This window comes from Gallus gallus, chromosome Z, assembly GCF_016699485.2.
Source record: "Gallus gallus isolate bGalGal1 chromosome Z, bGalGal1.mat.broiler.GRCg7b, whole genome shotgun sequence".
Classification (NCBI taxonomy): Eukaryota; Metazoa; Chordata; class Aves; order Galliformes; family Phasianidae; genus Gallus; species Gallus gallus.
The window spans coordinates 32,399,962-32,427,346 of NC_052572.1; the positions used below are offsets into that span (position 1 = coordinate 32,399,962).

Here is a 27,385-nt window from a genome sequence, read left to right on the forward strand (position 1 = left end):
GAAATAATTAAGTATACCGCTACCTTTCTTTTTCTTCCTCTTCTAGCAACTTTGGGAATAGATGCATCATTTGTTTTCACCACACCCTGTGAAAAATTAAAAATGGTGCTGAGTTTAGGAAAAGAATATATCTGATAAGTTTTATAAGTTTTTGGAATCTTTTCTACAAACAAAACCATGTTTCTAGATTGTTTTATTTCTTCCCACAACCGAAATGGGAGTATATAATTTACAAAAAAAATGAACATAAGGACACTTCCTGCTTTTGAATATTATTATATGGTACAGTGATGAAAACACTGTTCTCCCAGTTTTTAAACTGAACTTAGTAAACTTTAATCTGATTTGTCTACCTGATGAAAGTTTCTATTCCTGCTAATTTCAATGAGAGTGAACACACAATAAGTTTTACATATTAACACGATACTGCCACACTAGCAGTAGCTGTAGCTTCCCAGCACATAAAATTTCTCTATTAACTGATGTAATATTAAAGTGTTCTTTGGTACACAGTAAAAGCTTTCACATACTTCTTTGCTGTTTTTCTCAGAAGGTTCCTCATCTTCCTTTGTACTATGCATCTCCTTTTCTTCTGCTTCAGCTTCTGCAGGTGAGTTGTTATCCCCTTTAGGGGATAACTGCAAACAGAATCAATAGAGAGTCAAAAACATATGAAAAAGTAAGAAAATGTTAAATGAGAACACACCAATAACCATCATTCTGCTTTTCACCCTCAGTCTGTATACATGCTCTCTTACATACACACAGAAACTAATGGCAGGACCACTTTAATATATTGCAAACTGCTGTCTTCAAGTCCACTTTGTGTTTGTGGTAACAAAACTATACTACTTCCCCGTATTACCATTACAAGAGTATTTCTAAGTGTTAACGTCATCCAAGTGAATTCTAGATATGAATAACCCAGTCACAATGGTGTTTCCTATAATAATAATAAAACAAATTCAAGATTCACTTGGATCAGTCTATCTGCACATACAGACAAAGAAGAATCATAGACCATGTTGAACAAAGTCCAAACCCTACAAAACAATGACTTCATGATAGTAAATAGACCACACGCAAGATATTTATCTTATTACAGACAATTATTAGTGATAAAGTCACCTAATCCACGCCTTTCATGCCGTTTCCTCTTTATTCTTGCTTAAAGTGAAAACCTGTATTTTAAGATGAGCAATTAGGTTTGAACACGAAGTTTGTAGTTATTCACTTGTAAATATCAACACTTTCTTGCTGCCTACATGTGTTAGGGAAAAAAACAACACCAACTTCAGGAAGATTAACTGACTTACCCCACCTGCTGCAAAACTTACTTTAACAGAAACAAAAGCTCTTAAAACTTAAAAATTGAACAGAGCAGCTCAGGCAGTAGGCTATCATGGAATGCTGATGACTACTTAAAAACATGTAATATCACTGAGGACTGTTCTGTTTTAGTTTGCTTGTTCTTTTTTAGATTACAACTCTAAGATTATCACTGTTCACTTAAAACCGTAAGAAATCAGAGTTCCATGATTAAGAACAAGATATAGTTACATTAGTATCAAAAGGAAAAGAGTAAGTCTACTCATATTTTGTCTTAAACTGTTCAAAACTGATTACATGAATCTATCCCACCAGGACTTTTCTTAGTGTTCAAAGGGCTGTATCTGGTGTTTCTATGTCAAAGTATCTGCTCAGAACAGACAGGAAGTGCTTCTCAGTAGGAACATGATGCATAAAGCCACTGACATCCCCAGTAGCACAAGCTACTTGCTGAATACACCAACAGTGAAGCAAAGTGATGAATCAGTTCAGTACAAGAAAAAGCTTAAGCTTTCCCCTTTGCAGCAGCAAATGTTGGGTAACAAATGCTTTCCCCAGCAGTGTGCATTCACAAGAAAGAGAAAGAACAGTTGGTTTACTAACATTACCAGGAAATTACATATTGGAAAGTGTTTCTAAAGAGTGGTTACAAGAAATAAATCACGTAATTCTTCAAAATTTGCTAGTATTAAATTGCCACACCACTCATGTTGCAGAAAGCAATGGTAAGAACTTGGAGAAAGAAGATCTGCCTGCTGTAAGTGAAAAATCACATTTGAGAACATCTAAAGAACTTACGCTGCACAAGTCCATGGGGCCCAACAACATCCATTTGTGGGTTCTGAGGGAATGGCAGGTGAAGTTGCCAAGCTGCTATCCATCATATTTGAAAAGTAATGGCAGTCTGGTGAAGTTTCCACTGACTGGGAAAGGGGAAACATAACCCCCATTTTCAAGAAGAGAAAAAAAGACGATCCAAGGAACCATATATACATCAGTCTCACTTCTGTACCTGGCATCATTGAGCAGATCCTCCTGAAGGCCCTACTACAGCACGTGGAAAATAAAGATGAGGTGATTGGTGGTAATCAACATGGCCTTCACCAAGGGCTCATCACGCCTGACAAAGGTGAGGACCTTTTAAGATGGAGTTGCAGTTTCAGTGGATAGAAGAAGAGCAACTGATGTTATCTACCTGCCCTTGTGCAAAGCACTTGACACTGTCCTGCATGACATCCTGGCCATCAAACTGGAGAAAAAAAATCCATCTAATGGATGGATTACTGACTGGATAAGGAATTGGCTGGATGGTTGCACTCAAGAGTTGTGGTCAACAGCTCAATGTCCAAGTGGAGACCAGTGATGAGTGGTGTTATTTAACATCTTTGTACGTGACATGGACAGTAGGACTGAGTGCACCCTCAGTGAGTTTGCAGCTAACACCAAGCTGAGTAGTGCAGTTGACACACTACTAGGAAGGAATGCCTTCCAGAGGGATCTGGACAGGCTTGAGAGGTGGGTCCATGCCAACCACCCTCATGAAGTCCAAGGCCAAGTGCAAGGTCCTGCACCCGGGTCAGGGCAATCCCAAGCAGATACACGTTGGGCAGAAAACGGCTTAAGAGCAGCCTTGAATAGAAGGATGAGGGGGCATCAGCTGATGACACAACATGAGCCAGCAACGCATACCTGCAGCCCAAAAGGATAACCTTATCCTCAGATGCATCAAGAGAAGCATGACCAGCACAATGAGGAACGTGATTCTGCCCCTCCATTCTGCCCTCATGAAATCCTATCCAGAGTAGCGAATCTAGTTCTGGGGCCCCCAGCCCAAGGACATGGAGTTGCTGGAGCAGGCCCAGAGGAGGGCCACAAAGATGATGAGAGAGCTGGAGGACCCCCCCACGAGGACAGGCTGAGAGAGCTGGAGCTCTTCAGTCCGGAGAAGAGAAGGCTCCAAGAAGACCTTACAGCAGCCTACCAGTATCTTAAGGGGGCCTAAAGGAATGCTGGGAAGGGATTTTTTGTAAGGGCATGTAGCAACAGGATGAGGGGAAATGGTTTTAAACTGGAAGACAGTAGATTTAGACTAGATATTAGGAAGCAGTTCTTTGCCGTAAGGGTGGTGAGATGCTGGAACAGGTTGCCCAAAGAAGCTGTGAATGCCCCCTCCCTAGAAACATTCAAGGTCAGGATGGATGGGGCTCTCCTGGTCAAGCAGGAGGTGTGTCCCTGCCTGTAGCAGGTGGGTTGGAACTAGATGATCTTAAAGGTCTCTTTTAAACACAAACCATTCCACGAAATTAAGAACTCTCAAAACAAGACGTTGGCAGAACTTGAATATATTCACTCTCCATCCAGACACAATCATAGAATCACAGATAACTCCTGATATTATTTATTGATATAGTAAAAGCACAGTGATATTTTCTTCCTTTACTAAACTCAAAAGGTCTTTTTCCCTTTCTTGGAAAACAAGCTTAGGACTCCTAGTTTTCAGTTTCAACTGTGAATCAATACTAAAGAACAGTTGCAAACACCTGCAGAAGAACTACACTAGAACTTGGCAAATAATCAAAAGGAAAACTACTAAAATAAAGCAAGTCTTTTAAAAAAAAGTTTGACAATTAAAAGCCCTATAGTGTAGCAATTCTCAGAAACAAGTTAGAAATAAATGAGACACCATAAACTTATCAGTTTCATCTGCTTCCCAGTTTTTATCATTTTAGGATTCTGGTCTAAGAAAACTAGGAAGAGGTGACATGCAACTTTTCTGTACTATGTAGAAAAGACATGAATTACACAAAATATTCAAGAGCAGAAAGTTAAAAACTATGTGATATGGTTTTATCATGTACTATAATCATTAGATTAAACGCATGGTAAGCTAGGAAGATTCCTCTCAAAATAGAGTACGTACAGCAGCAGTAAGCTAAGACGTTTCAGGTAGAAAGGCATTTAAATTAGTACAAATACAGTATACTTAAGAACACAATCTTGTTTCAGAAGGTTTTAATTTTACAAAGCAACTAAGTTAAACATCGTCTGCATAAACTATTGATTTTTCAAAAGACACTTCTTTGATCCAGCATTCAGTTGATGCAGCTTATCTTTTGTACCTATTATCTTCAATATCCATTCACATCGCAAAGTGTGTAGTAATTCAAACTGACTCTTACAATTATTCAGGCAAATACACTGAAAAACCCCTTTAGCCAAGACTGGCTCTTGTTCTCTTAAGCTTAAAAAAAAATTGTAACAGAAGAGACAGCTGCACCAGACTATGAAATTAAACAGTCTTCAGTGAAAAGAAAGTAAAGTTAAACCTTGGAGATAATTTTGAATCTCACATGCTCAAGAAATACTCCATGTATTTAAGCGTATTCTGACTTTGAAATATTGATCAGAAGAGAAATTAATTTTGAAAAGCATGCAAAATACCTGCAAGGTATACTAAAGGATAAAAATGCTAATACATTGAAGAATACAAACAAGCAAAGGTAATGCAGCTATGGCAGTAAAGCTATATACTTCAACTAAAATCTAGGAGTACAATTTCTACTTGAAAGATTTCTAGTAAAACAAAACACAAATTGAGTAACTTACTTTGGGGATAGACGGCTTTCTCCTTTTGGCTCCTGATTTCTCTTCACTTCCCTCTGCAGCCTCTGGACTGCTTTCTTGAATAGTTTCTTTGATCGATGTGTTAACAGCTGGATGGGACTTCAATAGAAAAATCACAATTGACATGTAAATCCTTTCCTGGACTACAGAATAAGTACAGTGAGAGGTGTTCTATCACCTGTAAGCTCTGAAGAAAACGTCACCGTAAGGAACACTTACTAGAAATACAGGAATATGTAATTTTTTCATTTTCTTCACATTTCAATTTAAGTCGTATTTTCATGATAATACTTTCCATTTCTGATGCAATAAAGATAAACCTACTGCAAAGTAAGATTTTTCTCATGTGTAATTAAGAAAAATTAAGTTTCAGTCAAATTCAACTTCCAAGACCCCTGTCAATAAATGCTTTTAAAATGAGCTTTCAATCTAAGTGAAAAAGACTTCTACCTGCTCCTGAAAACACGAGCAAAGAAAACAAAGGCTAAAGGATGAAAGTCAAAGACAGAAAGAAATGAGGTGAAGTCAAAATTACTTTTTCATTCCATTACCTTATGGATAGCATTCTCACTTCTAAATATCCTTCGAACAAAGCTGGCAGAACCCCCCTGACTCTTTTAATAATTCCTCCTCAGCGGATGTGGTTTTGGACTTCAGCCCAAGCCACAAGCTTCTTTCTACCCTCCACTTCCCTTACTAGCAGTTGTAAGCAACATCTGCTATGTATAAATACTGCTTTCAGAACATTCCAGCCAGCTCTGGCAGTTGAACAGAAAATGCAGCTCAGAAGAACTTATTAAGAAAAAATACACCGAAAAAGAGATAAAGAAAAAAAAATGCAACTTAATCTCTCCCTGTGAGTAACTGACAAGTCTGGCACTCTTAATACTGTCTCGTATCCAAAATAAAAGCTTAATTTTGCCAATTTGTCCATGTAACTACCTCCCCTCTAAACTTATGCTCTGTGAGACCTGGCATAATTCCCTACTCACGCTCCATTTATGGACTAACAATGGAACTGTCTTCCCTGCTACTGTCCTTCCCTGCTACTGTCCTACCCTTAACTCTAAGAATGTGGGTTTTTTTGGTTTTTTTTTTTCTTTTTTTCCCCCCCACCAAACAGTGATATGTACATCACATGCAGACAAAGGGAATATCTTAAGGTACGCTCATCTCCAAGAACATAGCTAAGAAATATGTTTACTCACTTGGACTACTGCAATATATTATTAGGCAATAATAATAATATATTGCCCTACTTTAAAATATTTTAGAAGAAGTTTTCACTTTACAGTTTACTTAAGTAAAACCCTTCCTCCAAATCTTCAGTCAACTACTTGTCTTCACTTTCAAGATCACCTGCTCCCTACACTGATCCTTTCTCACACTACCCTGGGCACAGGGACAGGTTTGTGCTCCAAGTGGCTGGAGAGTCCTGAGGGGCTGTCCTCAGCCTGCTCCAGCTCTACACCCACTGCCACCCCACACTGCGCCCACTACAGGGCCCAGGGCACTGCTGGACATAAGACTCAAGGAGGGAGGTGACAGCCCCGGACTGGAGAGAAACTGATGGCACGGTCAGAGGCCAAGCAGGGCAGGAGATAAAGCAGAAGGGGTTACCTGATCACAGAAAATGCCTATACAGGGCATGAGGGACACTGGGGCAGAAGAAAGGCTGCAGAAGGAGTGGTACTGAGGAAAAAATGGGAGGCACAGGAGGAGTGCTCCCAGCCAGGCCAGAGCTTAGAGAAGCTGTCTGAACAGAGGTAAAAAGGTACACCTCTGAGAGGACCACAGTCCTAGAGGAGCCCACCCGTAGGTGAAGAAAGAAACAAGCAGCAGCAAAAGCAAAGTAACTACACCTCCACTGCCTTGTCCCAGGGACTGACTATAATGCATGCAACAGGGACCAGAGAACAGTAATGGGGAAGCAGAAGCACACAAATGGAAGCTGATGTATTCTTCTCAGATGTCTTTGTTTCTCCTTGTGCACGTCACTGATAAAAAAAACCACCCTTGTATTAATTATCTAAGTTGTTCAGAATTCCCTGACTTGAGAGGGTACTGTCATTCACAGCTTTAAAAGCCCTTTTTGGTTTTTAAAGCTCTTCATTTTACCAACCTACTTCCCATAGAAGTCTTATACAAACCATACAAATAATTACATCTAATATTCAAACTATTTCATTTGCAGACTGAAGTGTCTAGAGCCACTACTCTCAAAAAGGCTTTAGTTACTAACTGTGACAACAACAGAGATTATTTCTTATTTATTAGGCAGAAGAGCATCCTCTTATTAGGAGGAAGAAGCTGTATGTACTCATTTCCCCACCTTAGAGAATATAATACTAAGGCAACAGCCTCACCAACTGGAGAGCTGCAGCGTAGTCAAAACACCAAGGGAACTCACAAGAACGTGAAACAAGGTAATTCTCAAACCTCAGCTTTGTGAGTTGCACATTGTTTTGTAATGTAAGAAGAAATAAAGTTTATATGAAAGCATAGGATGAAAACAAGTAAAACTCAAACAAACAAAAAACCAAATATCACTACAATTTTATTAGTGGATAAAGCCAGATATTTTTCCACCAATCTGTGACTCTCTGAAGTAACAGTGATATAATATTCCGCTCTGAAAATTAATTCAATGGTTGTTCTTTTTCCCATGAAATGACATCTCTGGGGAGTCATGACTGACTTACTAGAAAGCATCAAATATTGACAAAGAACTCTCCCTAAAGTAGGCTCTTACAGGTGGTTTTATGCCAGATTAAGTAACCCTTAATCAGTTTTGCATTCCAATTTCTTTTGCAGAATGCAGCTGCCACTTGCAGGAATTCTCTTCAGCACCACCTGAACTGCTTGGAAGTAAAAGATGAGCTCACTGAGATCTGCTCCAAATAATGCGTAGTACAGAATAAAACAAGCAGCCTATCAAAACAAACTGCTTTCTGAACTTACAGGCAAATTTTCTTCAGAATTTTCATCTCATCTACTACATCACTTCATTAATTCTATAAAATTGAATATGTAAGTGGACTAGTCGCTACTGTCACTCCGTAACCCATCTACTTTTCCAGTTAAGATACCTCTCGGGACAGTTCATTTTTTAAGGTTCACTTATAGGACCAGAATTTAAATACTGCTTGTGGAATTAATTTGTTGATTTTAAATACAAAAATAGTGGTTTAAAAATAGTAAAAAACAATCCTAGAGAATGCTACCACAACACACAGAGTTTATTAAGGAGCTACCACAGAAGCTGGATCAAAGTATTCGTATGATACTGAAAAGTTAGAAAGAACACGGGCACAGAAAAGTTGCTAGACTAAGAAATCAGTATGCGTACATCTACTGGCAACATGTTTTGTCTATCTCCAATTGGAAAAGTAATTAGAAGTGACTGAGAGGTTACAAAAACAAGTACAGCTAACTAGAAATTACTTATTTGCTAAGAAAAAAAATACACTAGAAGATCTTGCTGCTGGGTTGTTTGGGTTTTTTTTTTTTGGTACAGAGATTATTAGTCACTTGTGAACCATAACTGAACTGTATGTTCTTATGCTGTTACAACTCCCTCAACCACTCAGACAGTATGTCTACAATCACAAAGTGAAGAGCAAACAGTACAAAGACTCAATTTTCAGTAGCAGAAAAAAACACACCCAAGTAACCTTTACTAATATGTTCCCTCTCACTGGGATCAAGGAACTAGCATCTTTCTGTATCCAGCAGCAGAGAACAGGTATATCCAGAGTACATCCTCTTTTCTGCTAACTCTACCTAGGAAGCTCATTAACTCTTTATTCTTCTTCTAAAGTAAAGAGACAGTAATTTGGGACACATTATGGAGGAGGGATTAAATGTTAAAGAAATGGCAATCTGGTGTGTCACACTGGAGCATCAAATAAAGACATTTATCCTTTTAATTGCTACTATAGTACCACCTGGAGACCCTACCATGTGATCAGCACCCACTGTATCTAGGAAAAGTCAACACAAAATTATGAAGACAGGGTTCCCTCCCCTCCCCCCCTTTTAAAAGGAATTTTATGTCTTTCTATGGGTAGAATTAAATTCCAGTTTAAGCTTGGGATATTTACCAAGAGGGCTAGAAACAAGGAGTTACAGACAAAAACTAAATCAACCAAGTCATGTGACAGAGGGACAAAAGGCAAGCAGGACATTATTTCCAATCACTACAAAGAAAACACAGTACACTAAGAAAGCATGCAGTTAAATCTTATAAAGGCGTATTTGGAGATATGTACTTGGGCTTAAGAGTACCGTAAGAAGTAAGGTGACTGAGATTATGTAAAATCATCACATTTCAAGCATAGCTATTTTGTTCCTAATATACTTAAAACCCGTGACTGAGCAGCATTTTAAACATATTTTCAACTTTTCTGAAACAGTCAACAAGATTCTCCATGAGCTTACTACATGAACAGAAATCCCAATTTACATGAAAGAACTCTTATTAAAAGAACAGAATAAACTTATGATTGAGTGGCGGTAATAATTCATTACCCTACAGTAAGGAACATTCATTGCTTTTCTTTCCCCTCAATAGTACAGTAACTGTTGCAGACTGCATAACTTACCGGTTGATGAGAGAACTTCACTTTCGGATTGTTGTCGATTTCCCACAATCCTTCATTAAAACCCTTTCTTTTGTTTGGTTTTCCATATTTATCTTTATTTTCAGAGTATGGGAATATGTCCTTTGGTCCCAAAAACGCCCTTCAGAAGATACAGAAAAAATTACCATGAAAGAATGTCATGTTTTAAATAGCCTTTTCAAATGAGAAATATGCATCAAACATTAAAGAAACACAACTTAGGAGCAGAACAAAAACTGCTACATATACATCTCTAGTTTTCTCAACTTCTGCCCTCAGCGGCACAGTTTTTTCATTACTGGCACACAGCAATGAAAATACACACAGCCCCTCTCCTTCCCTAAGTGTTGAGGTAAGAAGCAGCCAGCGCTGCATCTTAAGATTGCAGCTGGTAATACAACCAACTATTGTGAGGCAAAACAACTAAAAAACCAAGTAAGTCGCAACGAAACAAGAGGAGTACATGCTTCTTTAGAAAAAGAAGCTTAAGATTAAGCATCCTTAAATCCTGACAATGTAATGCAAGAGAACAAATAAAAGCAGAAGAAATAGTTCCAAGCTAATGAATAAAGTCTCCTGGAGTTACTAAATTAAAAGCAATGTAGTTAAAAGACCAAACTGAAAAAAAAAGAATCTTAAGTGTCTAAGACACAGAAAAAAGCAACACTTTAACACACCAACTGCCCACAGCTGAATGCACTTGGCCACCCAAGTCTTTGAGAATGCAGTGTTATTCAGCATTAATTCAGTTTTTCAGCATGTAAAGAAAAACATCACTTTATTAACAGAATTTAATAAAAACTTTAAACTGTTTATTATTGTAAGGCTCTTCCCTAGTTCTTTTCTCAATTAAATACTGATTTTTTTCATTTACTCTTCCAGTGTAGTTCTTTAGACTATGTATCTTTGCCACATACAGAGGCAAAAACACTGAACAACTTAGCCCTATCCTAGAACCACCTAACTAAAGCTAGTAGCCTTTTCTCCTGTGTCAAAGTCATCATATTCACACTACTATTCTCTCTAAGCTAGACACTGAAAAACAAATTACTGAGGATAAATATTCTGGTTTATGCTGAAGAATAAAGCCTCTACAGCTCCTGCTCTACTCCCAGTACATTTCAAGTTAGGATTTCAGTGCACCAATTCATACGCTGTTAATACAGACGCTACTGATCTCCATTCTCCTACTTTCTTCATCATCTTTCAGCAGAGCTACTTTAGACAGACACTCCGCTAAGCTAAAAGAGAACGTTATTGTCTAGAAAGATAATTAAGCATCTCCTACTCCAGCAGCAAAATGCTTACCTATGTGTAAAAAAAGTTAAGTATGCCTGTGTAACAAACTGGATTGCACACACCCCTTTCCAAGAAGGGATGGTTAGAGAGGATTCAGCCAGCACAGGAAGGAAACATGTAGTGTAGAAATCCTCATATCTGCACCAAAAGACTGGAGAGGGAGACAAACTGGAAAGACAGCAAGCACTGCCTCCTTCTCTACCCACTTAGTGTTTTTCCAAGGTCTGTATGGCTCTACTCATATTCCTCAAGCTTCAAAAAAATACTGCCATGAAAAGGTAACACACTGGATTGGTGTACTTAACCCTCGTGTACCAAAATCAAGCTAGAAAACCGAATGAAAAGAGACATTTTCCCTAATATACAGGGTCTAGAAACTACAGTTCTAAGTGACCTTCTTTTTGTTTATGACACAAGTTTTCCAACAGTGTGATCTGAAGAAATAAAGCCTTCATTCAAACAACATCTACTTTAACATACTTTAATACACCTTTAGAAAAGGGTAGTGCTGCCATATTAAGACAGTACAGAAATAAAAACACCCAAATCCTCAAAGCCTGTTTTAAGCATATACCTATTCACCGCACTTGGACAGGAAGAGACCTCATTGTTTTCAGACAGACCTTCAATGACAGCAATAAACTACCAGAAAGAAGTAAAACTACTCAACTGCAAAACTAAGTTTGTGTTGTTCCTAGCAATCAGTGAACAATGTATTCTCAAGTCAGTCTTGTTCATATTTCCCCCTATAATTCTTCCTACACACAGCCAAAATACACAGAACACACAAGGACTTTCTATGTGATTAAACTAGTTATTTAGGTTTTCAGATACTTGCCATTACTTAGAGTAATATTTTTATCATACTGTACAGAATAATAACATTCTGAAGGTACAGACTGCTTAACTTTGCATACATGTGTATCTAACTGCAAAAAGCAAAGCAGAGAACAAGTGTACCAAACTGATTTCAATTCTCATGAGGTTATCTGCTGTAAGCAATAATAAATATGATCCAAAAGCTTGAGTTTCATCTGTTACCACTGTTACATGCTTAAAGAACAAGACCGTTCAGTTAGCACACTGCAAAGTAAAGGATGTTCTTGTACTTTGCAGGTTGTATATGAAACTGCCCTGACCATCCAGCCCAGTGAAAATTAGGCTGCAGTAAAACTTTATCTTGTTAAGAATGAGTGAACAGGCATTCTAAATTTGCCCATGTAAATTAGCAAAAAATTCCAAAGCCAAGCACAAATCAGGAAACCTAACTGAGAACTAAAAGGTACCATGATGGTTCTCAAAATTTGCAGAGGTATTTCTAAAGCTTTACATAATGAACTCTTTCTCCTTTACATTCAATCTAGGTCTATTAACCTAGAAATAACTATTACACGTACATCATCAATCCAGAACTATACACATCACCAATGAAGGTGAACTATTCAATACTGCATTTTAAACTAACGAAACATCTTGGAAAAATCATTATAAATAAAGATAACCTACTGTATTGCTTAAATTTACCATCAAAATAAGTGTCTCATTAAGTAAAGGGACAGTATTCAAACAGTGCAACCTTGAATGAGATTTCCAGGGACCCTTCCCCAACAGAGCAGAACCGCAACAGAACTTAGCAGAGGAATGCAGTCCCTTCAAAACAAACATGACTGCAAAATGCTAGTATCATTGGGAGCACCAACAACAAATAATTCCACTCCACACTGCATAGATGAACATGTACTGATATTTCCTGTCTGGTTATCATCAAAAGAACGCGAAGAAACGGCATGAAGCTATGACAGAGAAGGGTCAGGTTGATATTAGCAAAAGGTTCTTCGCCAGAGAGTGGTTAAGCACTGGAACAGGCTCCCCAGGGAAGCAGTCATGGTACTGAGCTGCCAGAATTCAAGAAGCATCTGGACTACACTCTCAGACATAAGGTCTGAGTTTTGGGTGGTCCTATGTGGAGCCCGGAGTTGGACTTAATGATCCTTGTGAGACCCTTCCAACCTGAGGTATTCTGTGATATGCTCTCAGATCATAATGATATGTTCTCATATCATATCATCACAAGATCTTATAAACCAATACAACTCCAAAACGTCTCTGGGGAACAAAAAAAATCTGAAAACCAACACAGGGCAATTTGCTTCTTCCCCAAGTTTTGCCTGCTTTGTTGTTGTTAGTGTTATTCCACTTTCTTTCAGAACAGCTTTTCAACAATTTCTGAGCACACATAGAACTATAATTAAATTTCATTATACAAGAAAGAAAAACTTAGTCATACCACTTCGGGTAGGACTTGTTTCTCTACTGAGAAGGAAAAAGTAGATGGTATAGTTACAGTCTACCATTCCCCTGAACAGCTTAAACAAACGTGAAGGAAACACATCTTGTCAAAAGAGAAATTAGGAGATGATACGCTATTGAACACTGTAGTTATAGAATACACAACGTTTAGATAAGTCATTAAGTTGCTGTTGAATGAAACCTGAACCAATAAAAGAAACAGGGCCCTTAAGCGTAAAGGACTTACGTCTCATGGGTGCCAAAGAAGAAAATAGGCATTTTATTTGTTGGAGGTTTTACTGCTCCATCAGGAACTTCATCCACCTAAGGAAAACACAAACTACAATTAGACTCAAGCAACAGTTAATAACAGTCTAAAAGGAAATACTTAAAAACACTAAGCATTAAAAAACAGAAAAAGAAACAATGCTACAGAGAAGTAAAGCAGGTCTTGGGGGCAGTATGTTAATATTCAGTAAGAGGTGACAACACTTCTCATTTTACAGCAACACTTTCTGTATTTTTTTTAATTTTAATTTTTATTTTTTAGTTTCTTTTAAGGACAGGCACGATGAGCTGGCTACAGGTAAAAGCAGCAATCCATCCAAAAAACAATTTCTCCTTCAGCATAACGCACAGTAACACTTCCTACCTGTAACCTAAGCTGTTAACTTGGCCAAAGAAATGATCACAAACAAATTCTTAACAGGGCATCTTAACTAAATGGTTCACAATTAGCCTCGCTTACAAGTTCATGCCTATTAGCATGCCCTGGAGCAGCTACAGGACTTGCCACGGCACCTCCAAGGGAGCGGTGAGGAGAGGAGAAAGGACCGGACAACTCTGCACTTACATTCAGTTTCTCTTAGAGGAAAAGCCACAGAGATACCTGACTTTAGTACCAGAGATGAACCCTGACACAACTTGGTACTCTCCTTTGGTAAAACAAGGAGCCGTTATTTGGGAACAGTAGCCCTGTACAATTAGGTCCTCGCACAGCTCCAGTGCCACCATACAGCAGCCTACGTTTTGAAAATAAAGTTATGCAAATTACAGAGAGCTATCACAGGGCGAGCCCGGGGCCTGCGGCGCGAGTGGAAGTCGGCTCACCCCGGGGCACCGCACAGGGGGCGGGCGGGAGCACACGGCGGCAAAGCTCCCCGCAGGTGCCCGACAGCACAGCGCGGGGACGGCGGGACGAGGAGGAGAGCTGGGGGGGAGGGGACGCCTCCTCCGCGGGAGAGGGGGACGAGGGGACTTACCCTGGCCGGCCAATGCGGATAACCTTTCATCTTGGCAAAGATGAGGTCCCCGGGTTTAAAATCTCGGCTCATGTTGTCTCGCCGCCGTGCAGGCCGCCTGTTGCCTCGCCGCGAGCAGGGACCGGGCCGCGGGAAGGGCGCTCCGCCCGAGGCTCCGCTGCCGACACAAACACACCGCGGGGGGATGCGGAGGGCGAGAAGCGGCACCGCGCTCGCGGGGTCCCTGCGCCGAGCCCAACGGCCGCAAACGCCGGCGGCGGCACCGACGCCGCACGGGCCACGCGCAGATCCAGTCCCCGCCCTCACGGCTCCCGCCACACGGCCGCACCGCCCGACCCCGGCGAAGGCGCGCAGCCGCTGAAGCGGGCGCAGGCCAGACTCTGCCCCTCGTTCGCGCCGCTTTAGTGTCTCGCCCCCCTCCCTCCCCCCGCGCTGGCGCCCGCCCCACAGCCCACCTCCGCCTGCAGCGGGAGGCGCCGCCGCGCTCCTCTTCCTCCCGCCCGGCACGGCGGTACCACCTGCGCGGCGCGGCGGGGAGCGGGCACCCCGCGGCCCGGACGGGGGGCGGCTGCTGGGCTCCTCGCGTCCTCCCGCCCGAGGGCCGGTGGGGGCAGCCGCTGGGGGATCGCCGTCCGCACGCACCGGGGAGAGGAGAGAGTCGTCGGGCTCGCTCCGTCCAGTCAGGTCCCCCCCTCAGCGCTGAAAGTGGGTCGTTCCTGCGCTCGCGGGGGGCGGAGCCGCCGCGGCTCAGCCGGGCGGGGGAGGAGGAACAGAAGCGCGATCCTGCGGATAGAGCGGCGGGAAGGGATGGAGAGGGAGGGTGCGAGGTCGCGTCTTCCAGCGGCTGCGGCACTTCGCACTGCAGCGCTCAGGCTCCCGGACCCTTACTTAGCGTCAACTGACTCGTCCACGGGCTCTACCCGGCCGATAATTTCGCCCATTCATAGATGAGGAGCAGTTAATTACCGCTGTCCTTGTCTAAGTAATAGAACGCAGTTGTCCCAGATACGCCTTTTGTGTTTTCTGTCACCGCACAAGCCCGTTACAGCACGCCGCTTCCTGACGGTTTGCAGCCCCCATCTGCCAGGCCCGGGGCTGTTGGCTCTCCCCTGTGCACCCGCAGCCTCTTCCAGCCGCACCCGGCTTGTTCACCTGTCAGCATCAAACAGCCCTCTCACACCGTTTCAGCCACCGCTGAATCGGCTTATTAAACATCTTCTTCCTCGCTATCGGTCTAGTTGGGTCTGGCCCTTCTCTGTATTCAGAGTTGCGAGGCCTGTCAGCTCACACGTGCATTTGACTCTACCTTGTGGTCACGCTCAGCAAGTCACAGTTCAGCACGTTGGTGCTGTTGGGCTGCCAGTGCTGGGAGGGTGGGCTGCATGGAACAGGTAGTGCCATGACTTTTCAGTCTTACGTTAGGCAGACATAACCATTTGGTGCTGGAGCAGCCACCCTCGATGTAAGGCCTGAGGCACAGTTGTACGAGCTAGGTTTCTGCTGGCTCTGTCCGTTCACGCTAGTGCAGGAGGAGAAGTCCTCTTGAGAAGAGCTGCCATCCTGCTTTTAGTTATGTTACTGAAACTCAGTTCAGACCCCCAAAAACAACGACTGCAGTTGCTACTGAGGAAGTCCTGCTGTGTTCTAGGCTCTTCTGATTTATTCAGAAAGGTCAGTTATAAATGTTAACGGCGAAACTTCACTCCTACTCAGTTGAACAGATAGAAACTGCAGTTTTCCAATAGCCCAGTGGCTTACAGGACTCAAATTTGGTTGCTGTTCTTGATTGCTTCTACCTCTGACATAAATACAAAGTTCCCACAGAGCTGGAGAAGAGTTCATCAGAAAATAGAAGGCAGTCAACACACTTGACAGGGAAACTCCTCCTCTGGAAAAATAAATGATCATTTGGGGCAGCAGCTCTTTACAAACAAGGTAGACTGTACATTTGGAATTGTTCAGCTGAGGATACAAGTACAGACAGAAAATTGCATCTGCCTTGGTAAGCAGAGAATTATTTGGTTTGGTGCTTCGACTCATGCATATTTCAGCAGTAGTTAAAGCTTACTATTTTTTCCTAAGTTATAAAGTGTTGGCTACTGAAGAAAAAATAAATGCATATATTAGTGTTTTACTATGCAGGAGCTGACAACGTGCAGAAATTCCCTTGGCTCAGTCGTTGTTCTGTTTAGTCATATAATTATGTTCACCTTCCATATCAGATTAAACGAGTTCATATCTTAGTTTTCAGGCAATGTTTTCTGAATTTGTTTTAGCCATCCTGATTTTCTAAGCCTTTGGAAGCGGTATATTGAATCTGTCAATTCTGAGGAATCAGAAGCCTTCCTCTGTCTATTTATTTCCTTGATTTTATTTCGGATGACGGATGAGCAGCTGAAAATATTTTGATTTTTCCTAATTAAAAAGCAACTCAAGATGACTTGAACGTGATAAAGAACTTCTTTACTCAGAGGGTGACAGAACACTGAAGCAAGCTGTGCAGAGTCTCCTCCGCTGGAGATACTCAAAACCTGTCTAGGGAACCTTCTTTAGCAGAGGTGGACAAGATGATCCCCAGAGGTCCCTCCCAGACCCTAGGATTCTGTGATTCTGGCTTCACCTATAAGTAGGGTGTTCTTCAAAAGAGACTACTGAGAATATTGCATTTTTAAAAAGCTAAGAAAATAAATACAATGTTGAGAGCGAAACAAAAAGTTTCCACAATCTTTTGCCAGTGATCAGGCTCATTACTACCCTGTTAGGTACATAGGCTGAAGCTAAACTTCAAATACAGACTAATGTGCTGAGTAAGCAGAAGACTGCAGACAAATTGTTCCAAACAACTCACAATAACAAATTTTGTGTATTTTGCAATGAAGATACTGCGTTGGAAGATAGTAGCATACCATACTGATGCTATTAAACTTTAAGAAGAGCAGATCACCAATTTTTAGCAAATGGTTTCGTTTTGAAAGATAGAATCTGTGGCTCTTCCGCCAGACCTGCTGCCTGCTAAAGTAAGAGGTTAGTACACTGGTAGGTGATAAATTACTGCAAGCTATGAATAAACTTCAGAGGAGAAAAACAGTTCTTGTGAGCAGTTGCATTTCTTGAGCTTGTAGCTTGAATCGTCTGTTTAAAACCTTGTTTCCAAATGATTTCCTGCAGGTGTAGGTTTGCTGCTTTGCAAAGCAGCAGGCTGGCATCCGGCCTGCAAGTGAAGCAAGTTGTTGCTCCCTGTTCTGCTAAGGTCAGAACTATATCGATGTATTTATTCTCCTCCTTTTTCCATAACTTCAAGCACTTAGATCCAGCAGACTGAGTTAAAGAAAGATTAAGACTCAATTCTGTTCTCTTCCAGCTGTTGCATCCACCTTAACAGTCACACCAAATCTGGAGACTGGGTTACCAGACCAAATACAAACCAAGTCTTCGGAATAGATGATGCAGCACAACTCCCTGTAGTGCTAATAGAGCAAACTGTACAGGTGATGGGACTGATCAGTCCTGTGTTTCCAATACTGAAGAAACATACAGCTCTGTAGAGCTGGCTGACACCTTGTACAGCTCATCTTCATGGATATCTACACTGGTACTTAAGATTAACATAGACTACAGTAAAATGATGGAATCCCTTCTATAACAATTGTAATGAGAATCACAGTGTTTATAAGCCCATTCTGTGCCCTGTCCATTGGTCTATGTAGACTCTTCAGTGACATATTCTGGACTGTGACTGTGGAAGGAGGAAGTTTATGGACTCAGGAAAGAGAGTCTGCCTACTTGGAAGGAATACTGGAGTGCTGTCAGGACTTCCTGGGATGCTACAAGGAAGGCTTCAGCCCAAGGGGGGGTCAAAATAAAGACTAGAGAAAATGTGGGCCTGCTGCTGAATGAGGTGAGTGCCCTGGTAATGCAGGATTCCAAGAAGGTGGAGCTACTGAATGCCTTTTTTTTCTTTAATGTTTACTGCTAAGAGTGCCCCTCAGGAATCTCAGACTCTGGAGATAAGGGAGAGAGTGTGAGGAAAGGAAGAATTTCCCTTGTTGGAGAAAGATCTGATCAGAGATTATCTAGGCAAACTGTATGCACACAAATCCATGCTCCCTGATGGGATGTACCCATGCATACTGATGGGGCAGGCAGAAGCAATGGAGTAGTTCCACTCTCTATCATCTCTAAAAGGTCATGGGGAACAGGAGAGGTGCCTGAGGACTGGAGGAAAGCCAGTCTCACTCCAGTCTTCTAAAAGGGCAAGAAGGCAAGAAGGATCTGGGAAACTATAGGCCAGTGAGCCTCACCTCCATCCCTGGGAAGGTGATGGAACAACTTATTTTGGATGCCATCTCCAAGCAAGTGGAAGAAAAGAGAATGATCAGGAAAAGTCATCATGTATTCACCAAGAGGAAATCATACTTGACCAATCTGGTAGTTTTCTAGAATGTCATGAAAAGGAGTTCTGTGGAGGACCTAGTTGTCCTGGTGGACACAGGTTGACCATGAGTGATCAGTTTGCCCTGGTGGCCAAGACAGTCAGTGGTATCTTGGAGTGCATTAAAAAGAACGTGGCCAGCAGATTGAGGGAGCCCATTCTATGCCCTATCCACTGATCTATGTAACCTCTTCAATGACTTGTTCTGTACTCTGCTCTGGTGAGGCCACATTGGGAGTACTGTGTCTGTTCCTGGACTCATCCATTCAAGACTGAAGAGAGTCCAGCAAAGGGCCACAGAGATGATCAGGGTCCCAGATCATTTCTCTTCTGAGGAAATGCTGAGACACCTGGGTCTGTTCAACCTCTGATTGTCTCCCACAGCATTCTCTTGGAGAAGCTGGCAGCTCATGGCTTACACAGGTGTACTCTTTGCTGGTGAAAACCTGGCTGCATGGCCAGGCCAAGAGAGTGGTGGTGAACTGAGTTAAATCCAGCTGGCAACTGGTCGCTAGTGGTGATCCTCAGGGGTTAGTACTGGGGCCAGTCCTGTTTAATATCTTTATTGACAATCTGGACAAGGAGATTGAGTGCACCCTCATTAAGTTGACACCAAGCTGGGAGGAAACATTGATATGCCTGAGGGTAGAAAGGCCTTTCAGAGGGATCTGGATAGGCTGCATCAGTGGGCTGAGGCCAATTGTATGAGTTTTAACAAGACCAAGTACCAAATCTTTCATTTTGGTTTTAAAAACTCCATGCATTCCTATAGGCTTGGAGCAAGTGGCTGCTAACCTGCATGGTGGAAAAGGATCTGGGCATATTAGATGACAGGGAACTGAACATGAGCCATCAGTATTCCCAGGTGGCCAAGAATGGCATCCTGGCTTGTATAAGAAATAGCGTAACCAGTAGGAGCAGGGAGGTGATTGTCCCTCAGTACTTGGCACTGGTGAAGCCAAACCTCTAGAACTGTGTTCAGTTTTGGGCCTCTCACTACAAGAAAAACACTGAGGTCCTGGAGCACGTCCTGAGAATGGCAACAAAGCTGGTAGAAGATCTAGAGCACAAGTCTTACAAGGAGTGGATGAGGGAACTGAGATAGTCTATTCCAGAGGAGATTCAGGAGAGACCTTATAGCTCTCTACAGCTCCCTGGAAGGGGGTCGTAGCAAGGTGGGTGTTGGCCTGTTTTCCCAGGTAGTGTTAGGATGAGAAGTAGTGGCCTTCAGTTGCACCAGGGGAGGTTCAGGTTGGATATTAGGAAAAGTTTCTTCTCAGAAATACTGGTGATGTATTGGAACACACTGCCCGGGGAAGTGGTGAAGTCCCTATCCCTTAAGATTTTCAAGTAGTGTGTAGATGTTGCACTGTTACCATAAAGTGATTGACCAAGAAACTCTCTGAGACTCTGAAGAGTGAGAACAGGACCCTGCAGTTATAGAGAGAGGGGCCTCACAGCAAGAAAAGGGAAAGTAGCTTCACAAAGTAGAAGTAAGGGGCAGATAGAGATAGTTTATGTAGAAAGTGTTAGAAAACAAGGGATTCCAAGTACTTTTACAGACACTAGGTCTGCAATAACAAGGAGGATGAAGGCCATAGAGATAAGGACTGGAGAGCAGCTCGAAAACATTTGGCAGGGAGGTGATTAGATGTCTACAGGGCAAGCTGAAACCGGTTCGGGGGATACCCCCCCTTCAGGGTCAGAACTCTGTAGTGAGGAAGACCACGAGCCTTTGCGAGGAAGACTATGAACCCTCACCATCATGACCTACTATGCAGGCGCAAGGGGCAGAAGGACTGCTAATGGGCTCTCAGGAATGTAATGAGTATGTATCTGAATTCCTGTCAACTACTGATTATGTATTAGTTCGACCTGTATCTATAGCACAATGTCTCCTGACAGTGCACAAGTTAGGTGGAGCGATCCCCCTTGCACCAGGGTGTACGTGCGTCATCAATAAACACATGCCTGCTCTATATCCTTACTGGCTATAGGGTCTGAATTCCGCACGTCAACTCAAGTTGGAGTGTTAGAAAGTAGGCAATCTTTAATATCAGTACTGGATGCATGGAGGATACCTTCTTCCTGTCATGCATGTCTCACACAAAAAGGTAATCAGTTTACAAACATTTAGAGGCCTTCCAGGATGTACATATATATTCCGTGCAAAGACTCATGGAATGTCTATACGAAGTCTCAGGAATCTCCTGTATCTATCCAATACACAGATCCTTCCCATTATCTAAACAAATGACAAAGTTATCCACTAAGGGTCTTATCAAGCTGCAACCTGTATCAGCACCCAGTAATATCTTTTAGTTGGAGTGGTGGCTATGGGTTGATGGTTGGACTAGGTGACCTTCGAGTTTTTTTCAACTTTAATGTGATTCTAGGACTCTGGAGAAGACCGAGAGCGGATCTTATCAACACACACAGATATCTAAACAGAGGGTTTCAAGAATGTGGGGCCAGGGTTTTTTAGAGACAGTACCAGGGGCAACAGGCATTAACTGGAGCACATGAAGTTCCACACAAACATGAGGAAAAATGTGACCGTGACAGCTTGCACTGCGTGTTCTCAAATAATCTGCCCATATTTGGACTATCTGTTTTTTGAGATTGACCTTGTGTTCTGTGGATTACGTACTTCTTTCAGATAGTCTGGTAATCTGTGGACATCGTGATGCATTTTTGATAGAATTCATGTTTTCTTCAGATACAGATCAACACTCTGCTGACCCTGAGGAACGGGAGAGCTCTGATACGATGCTGCTTAGCGGGACCCAGGCATCCCAGGGGCCCGTGGAAATTCAAGTCATATAAATAGGAAAATAATATATACCCAAAGCACCTTTCTAATTCCTTGCTTCTAGAGTAAACTTGTAAGTGGATATACATTAAGACTTTGGTAGCAAGGAATTAGAAATGCGCTTTAGATTTGTATTAGTTCGCCGTTTTACGTTCGAGCGCCGCGGCGGGAAGCACGCACTGCGAGCGCGCCGCAAACAGCGCCTGACTCGCCCGAGGGCGACAGCAGCGCGAGCCCGAGGCGGGAGCAGCGCGCCTGAGCGCGCATGCGCGGCTCCCTCCCGCCTTGCGCTGGCATTGCCCGGGCCGTGCGTTCGCACGCATTGCGTTCCATACGCGGGCGGAGCTGCCGCAATAGGAAGCGGCAATCGGAGAAGCCCGGCAAGCGCGCGGGGTGGGGTGGGGCTGCGTTCTTCTTGCCGGGCTGTAACGGCCGAGCGGCCCTGGAGAGGTGCGAGGGTACGAGATGAGATAGGACGGGCCGGGCCGGATCGGGTACGGTGGAGCAGGGCTTCTCGGCGGTGGGGCGCCGCTCTGGGTTGGCGGTCAGCTTGGCAGCGGGCCGGCCTGGAGGCAGGAGGGAGAGCGGGCGGCGGCGGCCGCGCTCCCGGGGCACGTCGCGTGGCGGTCGCGTTCGGCCGAACTGTCGCTCCTTTGTGGCATTTCTTGTTGCCTTTGAGCCCGTCGCGGTGAGGGTCTGTGTGCCACGCCGTGTTGGAGCTGTGGCACGGGCACGCGTGTCAGCGGGCAAACGCTGCGTGCTGCTCAGCGTGGGCAGCCACGGAGGAGTGCCTTAGGCGCCAGGGCAGTAGAGGCGGTGTGCGGAGCGGGGCGGCACTGAGGCGCCCCTTTGCTGCGGCGATGAACAGCGGAGTTCCTTGCCTCGTTAACCTGAGTGCTGAACGTAGTGTGTTCGTCCTGTTTGCTCGACTTAACTGATTTAAAGAACTCATAAATTACGAGTTTGCTACTCAACCTGAAATAAATATACGTGCATGTGTTGCTCTGTGCGCTGAACCTTCGTTATTACTTAAAGAATAGCTGAATGACTTACTTAAAGGAAAAAAAAAAGACAGTAAAAAACAGACAAACCCCCAGAACAAAGCCCAACAAAATACAGTGTTAATTTTCCTTAGAATTTTGAAGAGAAATCAAGTTAATGATGCTCTTAAGAGTGAAGGCTGTAGTGTTGGATACAGCCTGTGCAGACAATGCATTTTGTGTTGGCACCTATCTGAAAACTAGTGGATCTTCTACAACAGTTTTTTTTAAATCCAAACTGCTCAGGCTCAGAAGACTAACAGTGCAGATGTTTACTGAATAAAACAGGTGTTAAATTTCAATTGATGGTAATTGTTCAGATGGCTCTGCAGTAGTGCTGTTCATTAAAGCGTTTGATTGTTTTGACCAATTATGTCACCAAGTAAACTAAATTATGTCTCTGTGTTACAGGTTTTAATGTCTTTATCTTATGGAAAAGAGTAAACTTTGAAGCTTCTCAACTTGAAGCATTTATTGTTGAAGATGATGTTCATTCCACGGAGCTCCTAGACTTAAAAAGCTACATGATTGACATAATGAATTTGTCTTCTCCAGTCAGCCATGTTGACCATGAAGCTAAACGGTGAGCTTTACTTCTGTTTCTTAGTCTAGTACTATGGTTCAGCTTTCTGTGGTCTAGTAAGACTGTATAAGTCTTACTGTACTAAGACTCTGTAAGTCATAATGAAGAAGTGGAAACAATGCATTAAAGCTGTATTGTGTCATTATAGTCATCATATGGAGAGGTTTATCTGTCTCAACAGATGTGTAATGACCATCTGATGTACAAGAATTCTTACGTGATTGCAGAAGACATTACTTGCGTAGAAGGGGAGCTCCTGTCTCCTGTTAGGGATGCTGACGTGGAATGCCAGAATGATTCTGTATTTGTTGAGGTTGTAGAGGTTGGGTTTAAGTCTTGCTCACACATAGGCAGGAAGGACAAAAATCCTTGAATGTAAACTTGAGTTTGGCAATCAGACTGCAGACCACTCCCTCAGGTAGGGGAATTTTGAGGATTGCATTGATAGGTGGAACATAAGAACTTTAACAGGGAGAATTTGTCTTATAAGCTTTCTGCTAAACATAAAAGGAAAGATAGTGAAAAACCTTTTTCTGTCATGTTCTTTGTCCACTGGCTGGCTTAGTGGAAGCTTAAAGCTTTTGAGTTAGAGGGGAACTTCACAAGGTAGAACTCAAAAGCTGTTTCACTTCTGTTGCTAAGAAACTTCAAAATTCTTCTAAAGGCAGTGCCTTTGAGAGAAGTTGTAGTTGATAAAATACGTGGGTTTTTGTTCAAAAGCAGTTATTAATGAACTCTTAATATAAGACAATAGAAATAAAAAGCTTTCTCTGAATTCTTATTAGATTGCAAATCATACATACTGTAACACCTTCCAGGGATTTTGTTTGATTTTTGTCTTTGATTTAAGCTTCCCTCTGCTTTATACTGTAACACATTTGCACTTCATGTGAATACTGAAGGAAGAATCTCACAGAATTATAGAGGTTGGAAGGGTCCTCTGAAGTTTTGTGTCCAACCCTGCCCCTGCTATAAGCAGGTTCCCTAGGGCAGGTCACATGGGAAAGTGTCCAGACAGGTTTAGAATATCTCCAGAGAGGGAGACTCCACAACCTCTCTGGGAAGCTCATTTTAGTGCTTTGTCACTCTCACAGTAAGGTTCCTCCTCGAGTCCACCACCATTGATTTGACACCCTCACAAAAGATATTTATAAACAGTGTTGAAGTCGCTTCTCAGCTTTCCCTTTTCCAGGCTGAACAGTCTCAAGTCTTTCTTCCTTTCCTTGTAGAGGAGATGTTGCAGGCTCCTAATTATCTTTGTGGCCCTTTGCTAGCAGGTGGCATGAAATGTCTGTAGAATACTGCATATACTGGTAAGACTGTGGAGGTTAAATAAAATATCACAGAAATGAGATTTCTGAAGACCAATCTCTGTTGTATTTGCAAATATTCAAGCAGACAGATAGAATAATGAAATGGTTAATATAACAATCATAGAATCATAGCATTGCTAAGGTTGGAAAAGACCCACAGGATCATCCAGTCCAACCATTCGCCCTACAATCTTCTGTTCTTAAACAGCTGAGTCAATTTGATTTCATACTGAGAACAGAAATGGTATTTTTATCTCTGTATTATTAATTTCTCAGTAATGGCATTGTGAGTTTTGGAAGCTATGCAGAAAATACTATTTAAAAGAAGGTTATACCGCTTCTTTTTCAGTAGTCACCCTTTCATATTAATGCTCCTCGGCCACCTTACAATTTTTGGAATGTCCCTGATATTTTATTTCTTGTGCTATTTTGTGACGTTTGCTCTTTTTCTACTCATTCTAGTATGTACGATATTAATCACACAGAGCCATGCATTTATTTCATAATTTTCTCCACTGTGTTTTTTTCTGTTCACTCCCCTGGTCAATTAGTACATAATTAGCAGGTTTTAAGAAGCAAAATAAACACCCGTGCAAACAATGACTCCTGCCCTTCCCAACCCCAAAACTTAATGAAATTGTTAACCCTTCCCATAGCTGTTGTTTTGAAGGCTGGGGAGAGTGGACAAAGAGGCACTTCAGATTCTTTTTTTCCTCTCTAACCTATGCTTTGCTAACTTTGACACTTGGCCTTTTTATAGCTGTATTTTATTGAGGCTGGTCCTTGTTTTTATCTCTGAGTAACATTACCTACCTTTCTTCTGTTTTACAGCCATGGGGAAGGGGGTTGCGAAGGAGAAGTCTCTGGATATTTATATGATGTCCACAAACAAGCTGTTACGCAGCTTCTGGAAGTGCACAGTGTTCAGATCTCTTTTGTTTCCTGCTCGATTTACCACTCTGTCTTGCTGCCATAGCTAAGAGTTGTTTTAAATAACAATAATTCTTTCTGCCGTAGTACCTGAAAGCTAGTGATGTGCCTGGCATTTTATTTCAGTACATGCAGGTTTTAATGGTCCTGATCTCCTGCATTTATTAAACGTACAAAACAGGTTAAAGAACAGGCAGCATGTGGAACAATTACTGGTAACACACGGTTATTTTGATTTCATAGGTGTCATGGTTTTATGATTGTTGGTTATTGGTATTCCACATCATAACATCATGTAGTGCACTGGGAATTAAAGAGTTAATGCTCCACATCTGGGTACCTGTCCCAGAAGAGAAGAACTATATTCCCCAGAGGAGTGTTTGCCCTTCTTTTTCTCTGTTTCCATACCCACTCAGAGGGAAAGATAAAGACTTTGTAGATTACTTGCCCTCCCCAACTCATCTCTCCTCCCAGCTGTCTTGCCTGCCTCAGCATTAGAGTAAGGCCTCTGGTTTTTGGACGCTCTTATTTTATTTGATTTATTAACTTCAATTCTAATTATATCATATTGTGTTATAGTGTGTTACCTTGCATTCTGATATCTTATTTAGTAAATTAGTTTGTTTCTTCTCAGATTGTTGCTGTTGTTTTGTTTTTTGACCCATCTCTCTACCTTTTTCCCTTACCTAGGGTGTGGGTCTGCGGGTCATCCTCCCCTGGTAGTCACATAGCTGGGCCAAACCAGCCTGTAATCATTTTAAAGTGAAAATAGACTTAACTTAAACTTAAGTTTTTTTTACATTTTATATAATTTATATTGATATATAACGTAGAAATAGACTTATTAATTGTATGATAGATTGTATGATCTTTGGACCTCTGCTGAAAAGTAAAGTATCATCTTTTTAGTGATGTCTTTAAAGGTAACGGTTAAAAAGTTATGTTACATTCCCTGGCTTTCATAGCATTCTTGTCTTCTGAAAAGGCTTTTAGCTACATGTATTAACACATAGGGTTTGCATTCATATAAAATAGTCTAGTGGGTGCCTCTGTGTAGAAACTTAGACTCTTAGTTAAAAAAAATAAAAAAGTCCTCAAACCCTAACCAACAAATAATTAAATAGTAATAAATTCGTTACTTCTGTAATTAATATTTAGGACTCGTTAGACAAAGGTAAACATTCTATTGTTTTTAAGTCTGTTTGAAACAATGCCTATTTTGTGCTAAATTCAGTCGTATTTCTTTGGACTATATGTTTCTTAGTGATCCTGACTTGTGCTTTCACGTGGAGCAGATAATTATTGTCATCAATCTTTTTACATGTGTGTATGCAAAAAAATAACTTTTAACACTTAAATTGGCCATATATTTAATTATTTCGAATTTGCAGTAATTGCATGTGAGATTATCAAATGAGCTAATTAAATATTCATTTTCATACTAAATTTCCACTCTACGTGTGCTTATTTTTATTATTTTAATATTATTTGTGGTCCATAAGGGCTATACTATTAGTTGTTGTTTCATTTTTAAATGAGATTCTAATTGAAATGAATGTGCTGGGCATCTTAGAGGAGTAGACCTTTAATTTGTGTTGTTCATAATCAATTGCTTATATATGTAAAGTAAACACATACATATTTGAAAAGCATTTAAAGATTATTTTGATTCCAAAGGCCTGCACTTGTTCTTTGACAGAGATGGTTGTGAGATAGTAATCCATGGCTTTTTTTTTTAAAAAAAGAAAGAACCTTGCTGCAGGAGACAAAAGAGAGATGTAATGATGTATTGAAACTGTCCAGAAAGTTTATTAGACTAAAATAAGAAAATGAAAAATGATAATGATTAT

The 27,385-nt window shown here is 41.8% G+C and overlaps 2 protein-coding genes across 14 annotated transcripts in view; one reads left to right on the top strand and one right to left on the bottom strand.

Annotated features, from left to right (window-relative positions):
• PSIP1 (PC4 and SFRS1 interacting protein 1) overlaps positions 1–14,941 on the bottom strand; it is a 35,408-nt gene extending 20,467 nt beyond the window's left edge. For 2 of the 5 annotated variants that reach the window (XR_005842642.2, NM_001031610.3), the window contains exons 1-7: positions 14,881–14,941; positions 14,426–14,582; positions 13,411–13,487; positions 9,558–9,696; positions 4,936–5,052; positions 531–638; positions 24–86 (exon numbers count right to left, since the gene is read on the bottom strand). Coding sequence is in view for 4 of the 5 variants with exons in the window: in NM_001031610.3 (NP_001026781.3) it covers positions 24–86; positions 531–638; positions 4,936–5,052; positions 9,558–9,696; positions 13,411–13,487; positions 14,426–14,497 (576 nt within the window). In the remaining variant the exon portion in view is untranslated. Of the gene's footprint in view, positions 1–23; positions 87–530; positions 639–4,935; positions 5,141–5,504; positions 5,544–9,557; positions 9,697–13,410; positions 13,488–14,425 lie in introns of those variants that run through there. The other 3 variants (XM_046905476.1, XM_046905477.1, XM_046905478.1) reach the window with 3 other exon arrangements.
• Positions 14,942–21,908: 6,967 nt separating this feature from the next.
• The window catches only part of CCDC171 (coiled-coil domain containing 171), a 253,486-nt gene continuing 248,009 nt past the window's right edge, over positions 21,909–27,385 (top strand). For 7 of the 9 annotated variants that reach the window (XR_005843077.2, XM_004949106.5, XM_040656232.2 and 4 more), the window contains exons 1-2: positions 21,909–22,127; positions 23,121–23,292. Coding sequence is in view for 8 of the 9 variants with exons in the window: in XM_004949106.5 (XP_004949163.2) it covers positions 21,935–22,127; positions 23,121–23,292 (365 nt within the window). In the remaining variant the exon portion in view is untranslated. The other 2 variants (XM_004949107.5, XM_046905880.1) reach the window with 2 other exon arrangements.